The sequence below is a fragment of the Larimichthys crocea genome, chromosome X (assembly GCF_000972845.2).
Source record: "Larimichthys crocea isolate SSNF chromosome X, L_crocea_2.0, whole genome shotgun sequence".
Classification (NCBI taxonomy): Eukaryota; Metazoa; Chordata; class Actinopteri; family Sciaenidae; genus Larimichthys; species Larimichthys crocea.
Window position 1 is genome coordinate 29,584,536 of NC_040020.1, and position 16,137 is coordinate 29,600,672.

The 16,137-nt window shown below is 39.9% G+C and overlaps 1 protein-coding gene across 1 annotated transcript in view; it reads right to left on the reverse strand.

Annotated features, from left to right (window-relative positions):
• The window catches only part of akt3b (v-akt murine thymoma viral oncogene homolog 3b), a 19,783-nt gene that overhangs the window by 1,682 nt on the left and 1,964 nt on the right, over positions 1 to 16,137 (reverse strand). Inside the window, exons 2-12 of the mRNA XM_019259744.2 lie at positions 11,219 to 11,344; positions 11,020 to 11,131; positions 9,555 to 9,699; positions 9,309 to 9,440; positions 8,993 to 9,058; positions 8,676 to 8,744; positions 7,978 to 8,100; positions 7,738 to 7,866; positions 7,022 to 7,236; positions 5,376 to 5,463; positions 4,350 to 4,452 (exon numbers count right to left, since the gene is read on the reverse strand). Coding sequence (XP_019115289.1) covers positions 4,350 to 4,452; positions 5,376 to 5,463; positions 7,022 to 7,236; positions 7,738 to 7,866; positions 7,978 to 8,100; positions 8,676 to 8,744; positions 8,993 to 9,058; positions 9,309 to 9,440; positions 9,555 to 9,699; positions 11,020 to 11,131; positions 11,219 to 11,344 — 1,308 coding nt within the window. The remainder of the gene's footprint in view (positions 1 to 4,349; positions 4,453 to 5,375; positions 5,464 to 7,021; positions 7,237 to 7,737; positions 7,867 to 7,977; positions 8,101 to 8,675; positions 8,745 to 8,992; positions 9,059 to 9,308; positions 9,441 to 9,554; positions 9,700 to 11,019; positions 11,132 to 11,218; positions 11,345 to 16,137) is intronic.

Here is a 16,137-nt window from a genome sequence, read left to right on the forward strand (position 1 = left end):
GAATGTATTACAATAAATAAACAAGCATGTATGAAAATGTAAAAGTAGAACCATTTTTAAAATTCTTTTACAAATGTAGGGAATAATATAAAAAGTTTACTGAAAGTACAGATACCTGATTAAACTACTAAGTACAGCAACAGCAAATATTTGTAAGCAGAAAATTGGTTGTTAGAGGTAGATTAATAATAAAATCGTGTAGCTACTAAAAAAATCATATGAACAAAAATGTATCAAATGTGTGTGATTAGGTTTAGTCATTTAAAATCCCATGATCCCAAAACCAGTCCAATGAGAATCTAAAGACTCTTTAGTTTTTCGATTGATTCGTTTGTATTGTGTCGCGTGCGAGTATTAAATCTAGACTCTAAACACTACTATCAGCAAGTTCCATCCTAAATACTGGCAAAATGGTAAAGTTAGGTCGGTGCGTATCTTTTCTTTCAATGTGTCTGTTTCTCTCCACAGATGACGAGGACGGGATGGACGCGGCGGACAACGAGCGAAGGCCTCATTTCCCACAGTTCTCCACTCAGCCAGCGGGCGGGAGTGAGCGCTCGGCCCAGCCAGCCAGTATCGTCCCCATTCGTGGCCATTTGAGGAAAACACGTAGCATTTTAGGAAAGAAAAAAAAATACCAGTCTCCCCTCTTTTTCTCCTTCTCTGCCCCCTCACAGACGGGGAGAAGTCTTTTTAGGGACTTTAAAAGAGGTTTTTGCACAGTGGGATAGACTCCAGCCGGTCTCCCCACACTAAAAAATAAGTCTCCTACATTTTCAGCGCTATTACTGCAGAAGGCAATGTTTTTGTTATTTATTTTTTCTCCCGTCAGTATTAAGTTGTCGACCCGGGTTGCGTTCATCTTTTTTTTGTTGTTTGTTTGTTTGTTTCTGCCCTTTTTCTTCTTCTTCTTTTGACTTTTTGCACTTGGTTTGGAAGAGCCGTTTTAGGGAACAAAAAACCAAAAATGTTGCCTTACGTGTGCAGATGTTTCGTATCATACCGACAGGGTGTTTTTGTTTTTTGTTTGTTTTGTTTTTTTGTTTTTTGGGAGAGGGTGGCGGTTATGGGGTTGTGAGGGGTCATTCTTAGTTGAGAATAAGTGCATGGCTCGTGGTTCACTCAAAAAAGAAAAAGAAAAAAAAAAGACAAATTTTCTTTTCTTCTTATACATTTGCCATGGCAGCGCACATCCCCAAACCCATGGCAATGAAAATCACTGTCTACAGGTCAACAAAAAAAGAAAAAAAAAAAAAAAAAACGACAACAAAAAAACAAAAGAAAGACAGAAAACGAGAATGGACGAGTCTGTATCATTCTCATTGTTGCAGTGTTAACTTCTTTGCTCTCGTATTTTTTCAACCCATGTGTTTTTCTCGCGCTTTACTTCTTAAGTTGTTCTTTTACTTTGAAACAGAAAACACTAAACTGCCAGAAACTGCACAGTTCACTCAGGCGCACAGAGCACAACCGCGTTCAAACTCAGCTAACCGCTCCAGCTTCCACAGCCGGCAGGGAACGAGGCCTTTCTCTGCTTTCTCACCGCTTCTTCTCCTCTGCTCCTTCTTCACCTCCTCTCTTCTGTTTCCTCATCGTAGCTGAGGACTAGTGGAATGGGTGTTTACACAGGGAAATGTGGCTTAATGTATGTATGTAGTTACTGTATGTATGTGGGAAATGGGGGGGTCAACTTTATGCTGTCATAGCACACACACACAAACACAAACACGTGTATATATATATATATATGTATATATGTATATATATATATAATAATATATTATATACATATTAGATAATATTAAGATACACACACCAAAAACAGGAAACAGCTGTGGCTTTCGCGATCAAATGAAGTCGGCAGTTTTCTCCAGACAAAATCTAATTTTGGGATTTTTCTCAAATTAACAGAATACAGAATACTCGCTGAGACTCCAGGTGTGTTTGTTTAACAGTTGAAGCCAGGTAAGAGGTAAGGTGCGAGTCCATGCAGGCTGTTTTCTGAGAGAAACTTGATGACACGGAGGTGTTTTCATTCATCCACACGGACTCTTGGATGAGCACATTACGAGATCATCAGGTTGAGTTCAGATCGTAGTTTGTGGATTTTATGCGCATGAGACATGCCCAGACTTTTAAAGGTCTTGCCTCAGAATCGAAAAAAATTTTACTCAGTGTGTCCTAGATAAAGAGGATTCACAACCCTTCCTTGAACTGTTATTGGACGTAAAACTTCCTGCTCAAATGAAACCAATAATAACCAACCCTTTATTCATTTCGGATTTGAAGTTTTTGTTTCTGTTAACTGCGCTCACCCTTTGCCACCCACTTCACGGCAAAATAGTGAATGTGGGAGACACTCTGGCTTTCTGGGAGATGTCAGCCAAAACTAATGTAAGACAATTTGTGAGTTCATTCGCAAAACAGTGTCTAGAAGAAAACACACTGCAGTTTGTGAATCCTGCAGTGAAACCCTTAACCTTATGAATTTGGAGAATATTTGCTACATAGTTGAGCTATACTGTCTGGTCTAGTCTTGACAAGGTCTCAATCTGTCTGGTTTTGGTCTAACTTGGTCTGAACTGGTGTCAGCACACTCTGGTCTTGGCATACTCAAATCCATCATTTAGTACACAGTACGCAATACCCACTGATTGAGTATGTTGTACGTAGTTTGTTGCCTAAGTCTTTACCCTAGTAAAGCATAAACCCAACGGAGAGGCAGTCTGATCGCATAAGGTCTCACACTGAACGTCAACTAAATCCAAGTCATTCGATAATTCGTATAGCTTGAGACAGTCCAGAACCACGGAATAAACATGATCATGTTAACTTGATAACTCAGGCACGTTAGAGGATAGTTTGACTTTTGGGGAAACAGTTTTATTTGCTTCTCGTCGAGAGTGAGCAGACAAGATGGATAACAACCTGCTGGAGGTGATTAACCTAGCTTAGCAAAAAAAGGCAGATTTTGTGTTTTGTGATAAGATCAGAGTTGGTGTGATAGAGCTGATGGTTGTGTAGTGTGAGTAAGGTCATTTAAGGCTGTCATGGGGAGGTTAACACCATATACGGCAACATAGGCCAAAGTAGAGGTCTTCACAGGTACACTTGATTTCTGTTAGCCAGTGAGGCTGGTACAGCATTGTTGCCATGATCCTGTGCCACATTTGGAACAAAATACGAGTAGGTTTCCCACAGGTCCACTTTGGTTTCGATTGTTAGTGAACCTCTGGATCTAGACAGTCCCTGATATCCAGCCCGGACATACCATGACAACTAATATATTGGCCCAAACTTAGTGAGTCCTGCCCTCTAATGGTCTGAGAGGTGCACAACATGTAAACATGAAAAGGTTCGATTGATTCAACAAAGATTCAAACATCCCTGCAACATAAAGTCACCTTGTAGATTAAAACTAAAGGTGACAGTGGTTTTGTCATGACTGCGACACATTCTTTTTGTTTCTGGAGAATACTGCCGACTTAATCGGTTCTGCAGAAATCAGTTCACACTCTTCAGGGTTCCTGCACATGTGGAAAGGTTCAGATGAAAAATTTGGCGACTTCCAGGTCTTAAAAGCATTTGCAATTGCGAAAGATTTGGGAAATTGTTTTCTGATGTCCTGCATCTCATACTCTTGAAGTTCATGCGTAAAAGTGATGAAATAGTCAGAGAAACAATGAAACATATCGAAACAGCGAGGAAAAAAACACCTTCCAGTTTGGATCTTTGTGCAACTGTGTAGGAACCCTGACAGCATAGACAAAGTTTTTATTCATATTCACACACAAACACAGATATACAAAGACGTTTTTTAGACGATAAATCAGAGTGAAGAAGATTTAATTTATCACGCTAACAGAATGAGGCTTCCAGCTCCAGAAGCAGGGGTTCTATCCTGTCTATCTTGTCAGTATTGTGAGAAAAATTAATTTATATACACACACGTTTTTAAATCTGAACAGAGGTATCAATAAAGCATAATTTGAGAGAAAATATCAGTGTATTTATTCAATTGCTTACAATGTGTGTAAATCTAGTAGTATAGTTCGTTAAAACAGTACCCTTGCACTGTTTTTAATGGGGCAATAAATACATATAAGGCTAAATATCCTGAATTTTCAAATGTGGATCAAGCTGATAAAACTTCATAAGAGATATCAGACAGATTCTCCACCGACTGAACTGTGCTAATCATGAAAATCAAATTGATATTCATGTCTAAAGTTGGTAGATTTACTATAGAAGTAAAACACTTCTACTTTGGTGTTTAGGAGAGCAACACCAGCGTGACACGACGTCAGATCTGTCAGCCTGGTGTCGTGCACGTAGAAAAACATCCTTACATTTCTCCGGCGGAGTGATGGTGATGGTCTGTGCTGTGAACTCCTCATCAAAGTAGCGTGTGTCCGTCTCCGAAGAGACCTGGGGCTGGAAAGGTGGGACCAGCTGGAACAGAAGTGAATAAGTCAGTCAGAGACAGTTCTGTGTTTATGGGTTAAAACAATACAGAGCATGGTCAACATAAATTCATTAAATGAGCACCAGCATCGGTAATTAGTACTTTGTTGAATACCAGTTAGAGCACATATAAAACACACATAAAATGACAAAAATACATATAACATCTACACACAAGAGGAGACGCTTATGTGGTTACTCTTGTTCTAGCATGAAATCATGTCCACTCTATTCCACTGTCATCAAATACTTTCTCCTATGTAACAGGAACTTTCAAGATACCAAGATACTCGTTAACAGGCACTTCTGTATTATTTAGTGTATGGAAAGTAATGTAAGTACTTTTAATAAAGGTACTGGGTTCAAGTAAGAAACTGGTACTTTTATACTGGTGAAGTAATTCATAAAAACATTTCACTGTTCGAGATTTGCTGCTTTTCTTTTATATAGAATAATTAGAACGTATATGTAATTATGTTGAGGTTTGGACTGTTTTTTACAAAACAAGTAACATTTTTACTTGTAATACAGTATTTTTACAGTGTGGTATTAGTATCTCTACTAAAGTAAAGGATCTGAATACATCCTCTACCGCTGTTTAGTGCCAAATCAGATATGGTCGTGCAGCAGGTAATGAACACTGTGACCGACACTCTGCAGCCCAAACTAAACAAAATGCAGAACATGTGTCTGTTAAGTGGACCTGGTGTTTTTTTAGTCTTCTTTAAGTTGTTAAAATGAAATAGAGATGAGGTATTTTTTTCTTTTCTGATCTATTTTGGAGTTTACATCCCAGCCAGACTTCTTTTGTAAAATTAGGTAACCCTGCTACCAGAATATCTCAGGTACGCTGTTTGAATAAATTACCACTAAAGATCGGATGACGTCCCGCAGCTTAATCCTGCTCTCACCTTCTTGTCGTAGACGTCCTGCCAGTCGACTGTGCCAAAGAAACTGTGTCGCATGATCTCCTTAGCATCATCCGGTCCGCCGCCCAGCCTGTCAGAAAAGAGAAGAAGAAAACGTCAAAGTTAGACTTCAAACGCTGCTCTTACAAAGTCTCCATCAATGGAACCAGAATATCCACCTGCTACTGATCCTAAAATAACCCACCAGGGTGAACAAGTTCGCTCTCTAAAGCTGCAGTAGCCTCTTTTCACCAGCTTCTTCATCAGAGACAGAAAACGCCTCAGGTTTAATCAGAGTGGGAAATTAACAACAGCCACCAGCCAGTTTTGTCTAACAGCACTTTTGCTGAATATCAATTATCATTAGAAGGTTTTGTTCTCTTGTTAACATCAAGCTGTTTAAACAGTGGAATGAACTGGTGCATTCATACAGGAACAACAGGACAAGTATTTTTCATCTCCTGTCCTACGAATAAGAAACAGGATTCTGCAACATCATTAGGCCATAATGAATTTTCCTGAATGTGATCAGTACATCTGCTCATATCTGTGTATGAGTTAATGTGTCTATGTCTATGCATCTTTGTGTCTTATCTGGATGGATTATAGATTATGTTTCCTATAAGGTAACAACATGAGATAAAGTTGCTGAGGAGAATGGTGACAGGATTGTTTACTTAGCCTGCTGCTGCCCAGAGCCATGCAGACAGCGTATGAACGGACAGATGGGTGGATGAGTGTCTGTAACTCTGTTTCATAGACATTAAATTTACAGAAAACAGACTGATGACACAAGACTTATTTTTTTGCTTTGTTTGAATCATAATGTAAAAGAAGAAGAATTTTTGGGGGCATTTTAATTCCTGCTTTCAAGCCTCGTTAGGGAACTGACAATAAAGAGATGACAGCAAATGAGGAGAGGGACTTGGGGAAGGACATAAAACAAAGGACCCTGTCCCGACTCCAGTCGGAGACGTTGTGGTGTATGATCAGTGCTTTAGGACCAAGTCCAACTTTAATTGTAATGCAAAGTTTAAAATCTTTGGAAACTCCAACACCCCAAAACTTAAAGGTCCTCCGATAAGTGTCCTTGTAAAAGAGAATTCACGGTTTCTCAGCAAAACTCACTGCGTATCCTTTGAGTCGAACAAATGTGTTGGATACATTTCCTTCCTTCATAAAACGCAAAGACATTTTTTTTAGTAAATTAAAAATGGCAGGACTGGAAGCAGTCTTCCAGTCTTCATTACAGCACCTATTCCATTGGTAGACTATTAAGACTTCATTCAGATGAACAGATCACTGTTTTTACGCCCTGAACATCACTCATTCAGTCCCTCGCGGACATATGTCATATGTACTGTGACTCTTTCACTGCCATTATGTCAAATCTGCAAGAGCGCGAGACTACAAGGCTATAAGCTGCTGATGTGTTCACATACCATCCACCCTCTCTCTCCTACTGCCTGTCAGCTCCCTATTACTGTTTTAACAAAACAAACAATAAAAGGGAAAAACTTTCATGTTCAAAGACCTTCAGGAAAGCATAACTGCCTCCTCCACTGAAAACCACGTCTGTTTCTTGTGAAAGCTTTGTGATGGTGCGTACATCTCTCACTTTATTTGTGTGTGTGTGTGTGTGTGTGTACCGTTTGTTAGGGTCCTTGATGAGCAGCCCTGACAGCAGCGACTTGGCGTCCGCCGACAGGGTTCGTGGGAACTTAATCTCTTCCATGAGGATGAGCTCGAACAGCTTCTCGTGGTCCTGGTTGTAGAACGGCAGGCGACCGCACATCATCTCGTACGTCACCACACCCAAACCCCACCAGTCCACCGCCCGCCCATAGTCGTTGTCCTCCAGTACCTGATGACATACAGGTACTATTTAACCATTGTGTTGTCAGGATTTTCATTGAACTACTGCTGGAATTTCTGTACCTCTCAGGTCCAACTGTTCAATTGAACTAAATCGCATTCATTCAGTTATTATGTACAATACGTAAGAGGCCATTTTCACCTTTCAACCAACCAACCTCTGTGCATCTTTTCTTTCTGTTGTTGGTATTTTGACTGACACATAGGATATCCTCTTTCATATCCTCTTAATGGAAAAATTACTTTCAAAAGGTCCACCAAGATCCACATTAGAAGAAGTGAAATTAGTTACTGACATTCTACTTTGTCGTAAAGGAAACGTTTAGCTGCCCTAACAGGAACTATGCCTTTGGATACTTCCACGTTGGTTATGATGTTGACCCCCGGTCGTTATCGCTCGGTGACAAACAGAGAATCCAAAACAGAACAAAAACAGAGCAAAGGATCGGTGATGTATTTTTCCTTCTGTCTGTTTAGTGTGAGCTCTGACCTCAGGAGCCAGGTACTCTGGTGTTCCACAGAAGGTCTTCATGGTGGCAGTGTCGGTGATGCCTTCTTTGCAGAGGCCAAAGTCGGTGATCTTGATGTGGCCGTCTTTGTCCAACATGAGGTTCTCCAGCTGAAGAGAAATAAAAAACTTTCTTTATCCAATTTACATGCACATGATGATGTGTTTCTGTCTGTTTCTACATGTTATTAACCCATTAGACCTAGTGCAGGTGTAGTTTACCTTCAGATCACGATAGACGATCTTGGCAGAATGTAGGTAGTCTAGAGCGGAGACAATTTCTGCGCCGTAGAAACGAGTGCGGTCCTCTGAAAAAACTCTTTCTCTTGACAAATGGAAAAACAGCTGCCAAGAAAAAAAAACAGACATCTCATTTGTATTACATTGAGTCATCCAGTAAAAGTAGCGAGCAGCAGAGATCAAATAAATGTTTCAGAAGAGAATATTTATTTTAATAGATGTAATATTTTTTAAATCTTTTTTGAAAGATTGTTTGTCCCAGGAGGAACTTTCCTGTGGTCTGGTCAGATGATTTAAAATACGGCAGCTACACATGATATATGTGCACGGTTTATGCTCAGAACCAAGCGAGCGGGTAATGTAATCAGCAGCCTCTGCTTTGTGTTGTTGCACTTGCACAACTGTATATTTTTATAGTATAATATTTGTAATAAATGGTCGATTCTTTGAAGAAACGAACTAACTAAACTAACTCTAACTGAAGTCGAATAAAAACAAATAACAACTCGGTCATGCAATTTTCCAAACATGACATGGAACACAATGAAAGGAGTGATTGTGTTCTGTTAAAGCTCGCCATGTTGTTAATTTATCATTCTTCAGTAATTCTTAAAAATAACTTCCATGTTGAAATAAGACGGCGTCAAAATTTTTTTAAATGTGATCCTCAGATCTCTCACCTCTCCTCCGTTGACGTACTCCATTACAAAGCACAGCCGATCCTTAGTCTGGAACGAGTACTTCAGAGACTGCAACATAATATATACACATTTTTTAAATCTCAGCAGTGTTCAGCTGTTTGTTTAAATACATTATTTTTCAAGAACAGAACCTTTGTGTCTGAATTCAACACTTAAATCCGTCTTTACATGAAACATAAAAAGAGTCTTTGTTGGTGGCCATTGCTTTTCTCCTTAACCTGAGTAAAAAGTAGGAGGTGGATTGATTCTAACACATAATTCACAATGTTTCATGCAATCTACATGCTGGTACTCACAGTTAGGAATGGATGCCGAGTGTTTTTTAATACCCTGCTTTCTGTGAGTGTGTGAGCAACTTCATCCTGTGATGAACAAAGAAAAGAGAAGAGGCAGAGAGATTAATCAGGAGACAAAAGGAGCTCGCCTGCTTATGATTTCTTGTTTTAGTCAAAAGGTTGAGAATGTAATTGGCAGGGAGGTGTGTGTGTGTGTGAAGTTTTGATTTTTTGTTTGTTATTTTCACATATAGTCTTGGTAGCTCTAAGTTTAAAAGTGATTCACAGACAACCAAAGAGCAGCAACAAAAAAAAAGCTGATTGACATTAAAAGGACCTTGGCTATGATGACTTCTTTTTTCAGGATCTTCATGGCATAGTAGGTGCCACTCGCCTTCTCCCTCACCAGAATGACTTTTCCAAAAGTGCCTTTGCCCAGAAGCTTCAGATAGTCAAAGTCATTCATTGTCTGGACAAAGAAACAGAGGCATGATGTGAAGAGACTGGTTCTCCATCATTCAGTGAACTTACATCATCTTTTCAAGCAAGCAGGAGTTATATTTTGACTCAGATCAACCGTCACCTTTCGTTTATAGTGGCTGATGGAGGTGTCCATCTCCTCCTCGTTGACGTTCTCAATCTGGGAGGTGGGGCTGCACAAGATGCCCTCCTCCTCCTGTTTGGCCAGAGACTCAGCTACCATCTGGATGGCCTCAGCCCACTCGTCCCTACAGGAGACAACAACAGGTTAAAATACCAGCACAGAACTTCATGTTTCTCAGTAAAAATAGCTTAACCCTCCCCTAGAACTGAGGCAACCCTTTGTACCTGCAGCACCGACTACAGCTGAGTCGAGTCTAGGAATGAACTACTCAGACCAAAGAACAATCCCCAAAGCCTCTTTGATACAAAACTAAATTAGTAAAAAACACTACACTGTGTACCAGAACAAGTTTAAATAGCTTTCTTAAAAAGGTCACTTTGGTTTGTTTAGCTTTGTCTGTCTGTCATTCCCACTCTTGGGCTCCGTGTACAAGCAACACTTTACGCCACACACCACAAAATGTTTTTCTATTGATGTTGTGTTTTGTGACATGTACTGTAAACTGCCGTGTGTGGTCAGAAGACTAGAAAGGTGTGATATCAGCACACTACATTACCATTAAAAAAATAATGAAAATGGCAGTTAATAAATTATGATGGACAACGACAACCTCTGGTCCAAACCAACACAAGATCTCCTCTCTCCTAACAACCTGCAGACCAAATCTCACATCACGACTGCTGGTCATGTGGTACAGTAAGTGGTTGGAGGAGGATGTTGATAGCGGACTCTTGTTCATAACAAACCATTGAGCATCAGGTAACAAGTCATAATGTATACATTATATTGTGTTTTGGAACGAAACCCCTTCAAAACTTGGCATCTAGCCTCAGCCCCACACCCCTGTTTCCTGTCTTTCTTCTCACTGTGTTGACAGACTCCTGTTGTGTGAGAAGACTTTAGCACAAAAAACCCTCCAGTCTGAGCACTGCCAGACCTTTCATAACTAGTATCTGTTGACAGTGAGTTTTTTTATTTATTTTTTTACTTCACAAGTAGCAGTTAAGAGGTGTTTTACAGCTCAATGCACCTATATTGAGAAAATATAACAGGCCAGTCTCTTTTGATGGTCAGAGGTCTATAATGTTTTCTATTCATTTTTTTGTTTTGTTTTTGGGTCAGGATTTTTGCAGTAATACTATTTACAGATTTTCTTTTCTTTAGAATCTTTTTTTAATATGTTTGACCGACTGACCCAAAAACAAAATAATGCAGCTTAAAAATAGTGGTAATGATCGACTGGTTGTCATTTTTCCTTTATTATTAGCTCAGAAATAACAGCAGCCAGTAAGATATTTTCAGATACATTGTTCCTTAGCTGTTTAGCCTCATTTCTTCCAGCGTTAAATTAAGCCTCTTCTGTCACATAAACATAAACAAACTCTCCAGACTACAGACTCGTATCTGAGAACAGCTGCTGAGGAGAAGGAGGCTGAAGGCTCACCTCTCATCAGGAGTGTCCACGTGAAAGGTCCTCTCGATGACGGTGGTCCACTGCAGACAGCGGATGATGAAGGTGTTTGGCTTGGGCCGCTCTGTCTTCATCAGCTGACATTCTGAAAGTCACACAGATGTACAGTGTCACATAGATATTTGTTTTTAACATGTGAAATATGTGATGAAGGCCTCTGTTGATGTCTCACTTGCTACAGAGAAGTTGTTGAGTGGGTAGGCCAGGTCAGAGTCTTGTGGTTTGTCCTTGTAGCCAATGAAAGAGCCGTCTGTCTTCAGCAGAAAGTAGCGCGGTCGCCAGTTCTTGATGTACTCACCTGCAGGGAGGACAAAAAGTGACACCAACATGTTAACGTGTGTTGAGATTGAGCTGGACGCAGTAGAATCAGGATGTTATGCATTCAAATCATTTAAATATTTTAACAAAGGAATGTGTCTCTATAATGTGTGTACCGGTCTGCTAATGAGGCTGAACTGTCATTTTGTTTTATTATATTATTAGTTTATCATGTTCATGTCAGCCATTAGCTGAAAACTTAAAAAGTGCTGCCCTCTCTCATTGAAAGTTTCAAGCCTGTTTCACCTTTGGGTGTGGTCAGAAATGTGCTCTCTTACACCTGTACACACACTCAAGAGTGATGTCTCTGGGTCATGAGTACATCTGTACATCACTGCAGCCAGATGAAAAGTGGAGGTCAGCAAAAATAAGATTTTTAGGGGTGTTCGTTATAAAAAATTTAAAAAATGAAAACATGCAGGTTTTATATCCTGGATGGGGAATGCCTGCATGGAGCAGCACCAGAGTGGACACCAGAACCAGAGTCAGGCGACTGGCAATGGGACCAGGCTCAGCAGTGTCCCAGTGAACCGCAGCCAGAGTGGGGATGAACGCAGTCTCTAATGTGATAATGACGAAGGCCAGTTTGACAACAGTGAATACAGCACCCAGGTGATTTATAGCGGCTCCGACCAGGACTCTCCGAGAACAAAGAAAAAGTGGGGGGGACACAGGAGGTGTCAAACAAAAGAGTCGCAACAACACCGCTAAGAACAATACAGTACTGAATGGGCCAGGTGATAGATCAGGAATCAGCAATCAACAGAATTCATTGCAGGTGGATGATTTTGGTAGATTTTTGGTAGATTCCTTTTTTTTGTTCATTTAAATATCTGTACCACGTCTTACTAAGAAATACTGTACGAGCACAGTGCTAATTCTTACTCAGCAGCCATGAAGTGTTGGTGTCCTGCTGTTCTGACTCATCAGTTTGTGACACAATTACAACAAATGTTGGAATACATGAATATGTCGTGGTGAGATGCTGACATCTTACACAGTCACATTAGCACCAGAGCTAACAAAGAACGAAGCGCTGGAACCAAAGTATGTCTGTGTTAGTGATCAGTGACTAAACTGAAGTGCCTCAGCATCTATCCAGCAAATATCAAACTCTCACTAAACTATTCTCACACATCTGATGACTCACACATCTTCAGAATAACAGTGTGATGATAAAGACAGAAATGGGATGAAGTCAGAAATGAAGTCAGATAATACAGTCAGTATTAAAAGCTGGTGAGCAGCAAAGGAAGAGGAAGTGAACAGTATCAGATAACTTCCAGGCAGATCTAGGCTGCTGAATCATTTAAACAGCAGGTTACCTTAGAAATTATGGTTGACAGTAGTAATTTGTTTGTACATTATTGAATTTAGTGTATAAAACGTCAAAAAGGTGTGAAAAATGTTTCAAAATCTCCAGAGACCAACGATGATGTCTCAAAATTGTTCTTCTTCTGTCAAAGAAACAGTCCAAAACTCAAAAGATATTCAGTTCACAGTGATATAAAACAGAGAAAAGCACCAAATCATTCTACTGAAACAGCATTTTCAGATAAAGAACCTACACCATTATCAAAACTATTATCGATTATGTCTGCCAGTTGAACTGGGGCAGAGGTGACATTAAGGTTACAGAAGTGAGCTTGTAACCAGAAAGTTCCTGGTTCAACCCCGAAAACCAGGGGAATAAAGACATAGGTGGGAAAGTAAAGGAGCAATGACCAAATGAGGATTAATCAATTATTAAAACTGTTTAAATTTATAGAACAATTGACTAAACTGTTTGTCCCTAACAGAAGTTTGAATTTATAAATATTATATATAATATTTATTATAAAGCTACAGCATCTGTCGCATGGTTTGTTCTTCACTAGTGGCAGAGACTGAGGATAAATGACATCGTTCATTGTATTTGGCTAGACTGCCATCAATTTTTTCACATTTATGAATACTCCCTGAAAGATGAACACTGGATGGAAGATCCCAAATGGGATCCAACATTCAGAGAAACTAATCTACAAACAACAAGGTTAAAAAAGACAGAAAATAAAATTATTCTGGACTCTTGAAACAAACTGTGCAGCGGGAAATTACCGATTTCATCACATGTAGAACAACGGTTACATCGGAAAAGAACAGTATGCATGCTCAATGCATCAAACACACACAAACAAAGATTAATCCAGAGACTGCTAACTACTTAGTATCTGTACATGGGCACCCAGCATTAGGCCTCCATGACACACCAAAAAGGTATCCATAAATCCACAAATGTATTTTTAAGTATCACATTAGAAAAAAAAGCAAACTATTTTGCTTTGCAATTTTGCAAAAACAAAAAATGGGATGATGATGAAAACACTTTGTTGGAATAAGCAAACATTTAAGTCACATGACTGATCAGCTTCACGACTCCCATGGCTCTATAATACATCCATGATCACTCCTCACAGATTTAATTATTAATACATGAAACACAAATGTCATGTTTACTTCCTGTTTTCTACATTGTTTTTCACCGGTTGAACTTCCACTGGCGCTCTTTTAAAATACGTCATTTAGTTGCGCCGCCTTCTGACTGGAGAATTGGTGCCGTTTACAGCTAATCTCGTGAACCAACTTCTAATATTCACATAGTGGCAGTGGGTGGAAACAAACATTCATTTGCATTCTCTTTGGCAGATTTTTTCCACATGCTACCTTTAAATAGCGGTTAACTTCTCCACATGCTTCAAGTGTCTTTTAATCAGCAAGACACTGAACCCCAAATGGCTGCCAATGTGTGTGTAAAGACAAAAAAACAAGCAGTCCAGCTCCTCTTGTTCTACTCTCAACTCAATGACCTTTCACTTTGACTGATTTCCCATTGGCTTACAGTTTAAATTGATTCCTCACTGTGTCCGGCCCGACATCCTGTTCAACAGGAATTACATCATATTAAAAGAAGCAAAGATTCAATTCCATGAGGTCCATCATGACCCTCCTGGTCTTTCCTTTTTGTTCCATAGTTTAAAAAGTCCTTACAAAGACTCGTCTTGCTGAAACAGGTTAAACAACTGAGTCTCCACCAACATAAAGTCTGCAGTTAAAGTTGCTTAAATGTTATGACTTTTTTGTGTTTCTCAAAGTCCTCAAAAATTCAGTTTCAACACTGAAGTTTCTGAACTGTGAGTGAACTCTTGAGTTTTGATCTGAAACAGCCCAGAGAGCTGCTTGGACCAGTTTCACTAAAGTTAGGACTGAATTATAAGAGCACACAGAGGTGCAATAAACAATTCAGGGACTTGTGGGGGCCGGAGAGGAAGGAACCAGAGTGTTAGGTCATCCTCTGTATGCTCATAGTGCCACAGAGAAACTTCCCCCTGCCTGCCAGCCAACAGCCCTGAGCTCAGACCAGACAAACACACCTCCAGCATGCACACACACACACACACACACACACACACACACACACACACTAAAATCACTGTGGGAAATAACACACCAGCCAAGTGCAGCTCAGACCGGGCTGCAGCGCTGTAAAGCTTGCCTTCTATGCTCGCCGTCTGGCAGGTAAACAACCATTGTTTGGAGGTGCTGTTCTGCAAACTGGCTGGGTGGCTTAGGCCATGTCCACACTGAGCCACATAAAAACACATCTTTTCTGACTGAGGCCGGTGTTTTCAACAACCAGAAACTGTGTTTTTCCTAAGCACCCTTAGCAGTGCATTCATCTGAAAACACTGGTCTTGTTTTGTAGTGCGTACCAGGAAAACAAAGCTTTTCCAAAATAAGGACATTGGCCAGGTCACAGACTGTGAGGCGCAGCAAGCAGAGTTCAGAAGACAACTTTCTGTCACATCTCTCTCTCTCTCTGGGCTCAACACTAAGGATCGCCTAATTAACAGGGGCAAGTAAATTGCCACATTGGACTAGTTAGTCTAGCAACTCCCTTTCCTGATCAGGCAAGTGAGAATGGATAAAACAAATTGTTTTTCGCTGTGCTGATGATGAAAGGAGTGAGCCATCGCACTTCCTTTTCATCTCTGTTGAGAGTTGCACATGTGTAATACCAATCGGGTACTTGTGAAAAAATAGCAGCAGGTAAAGATAAAGTTTATAACCCGAAGCACGAGCAAGCATTTCAATTCAATTCAATTCAATTATATCCGTAAATCATGGGTTTAGTTAGGCGGTGTTAGAGACTGTGGGCACTAACTAGACAACAATATATTGCGCAGTTTGCCGCAAGTTTGAGAGCAAGGCAGATAAAATGGGTCATTGTGTAAAGACATGTCAAGTTTTCAGAAATGTTGCTGGAGTGCCATGAGACGAGCTGATAGTGTCTCACTTGCATAGTAGCTAAGTGTCTTTGTTGTTATTTGATTACTAATAAATAAATTGCTATTGAATAAAACTGACCAAATTGACCAAAATTGACTTTGGTGAAACAGATTTTTGACCCACATACCTGGCTGGGCTGGTGAAAAATAAAAAAAACATTAACGTTGAACCCTGTTTTTGATGTCTATATGGTCGATCACAAAAAGCAGGTGTCGTCGAGTTTTCAGGAAACTCAAATCATTATAGTCAATGATTTAAGTGATGCCTTTGTTTAATAGGTTTCAGTGGAAAGAACTAAAATGTGTGTTCAGCTATGCTGACGTACACTTCTAAGTAAACATACAGTAAAAGTATGGACACGACTGAAAGATGCAGAAGAAGAGATTCAGCTGGTTTCCTGTTGTTTTTCAGCGTGAACAGAACTTTTTAAAAACAACAGCTGTGTTT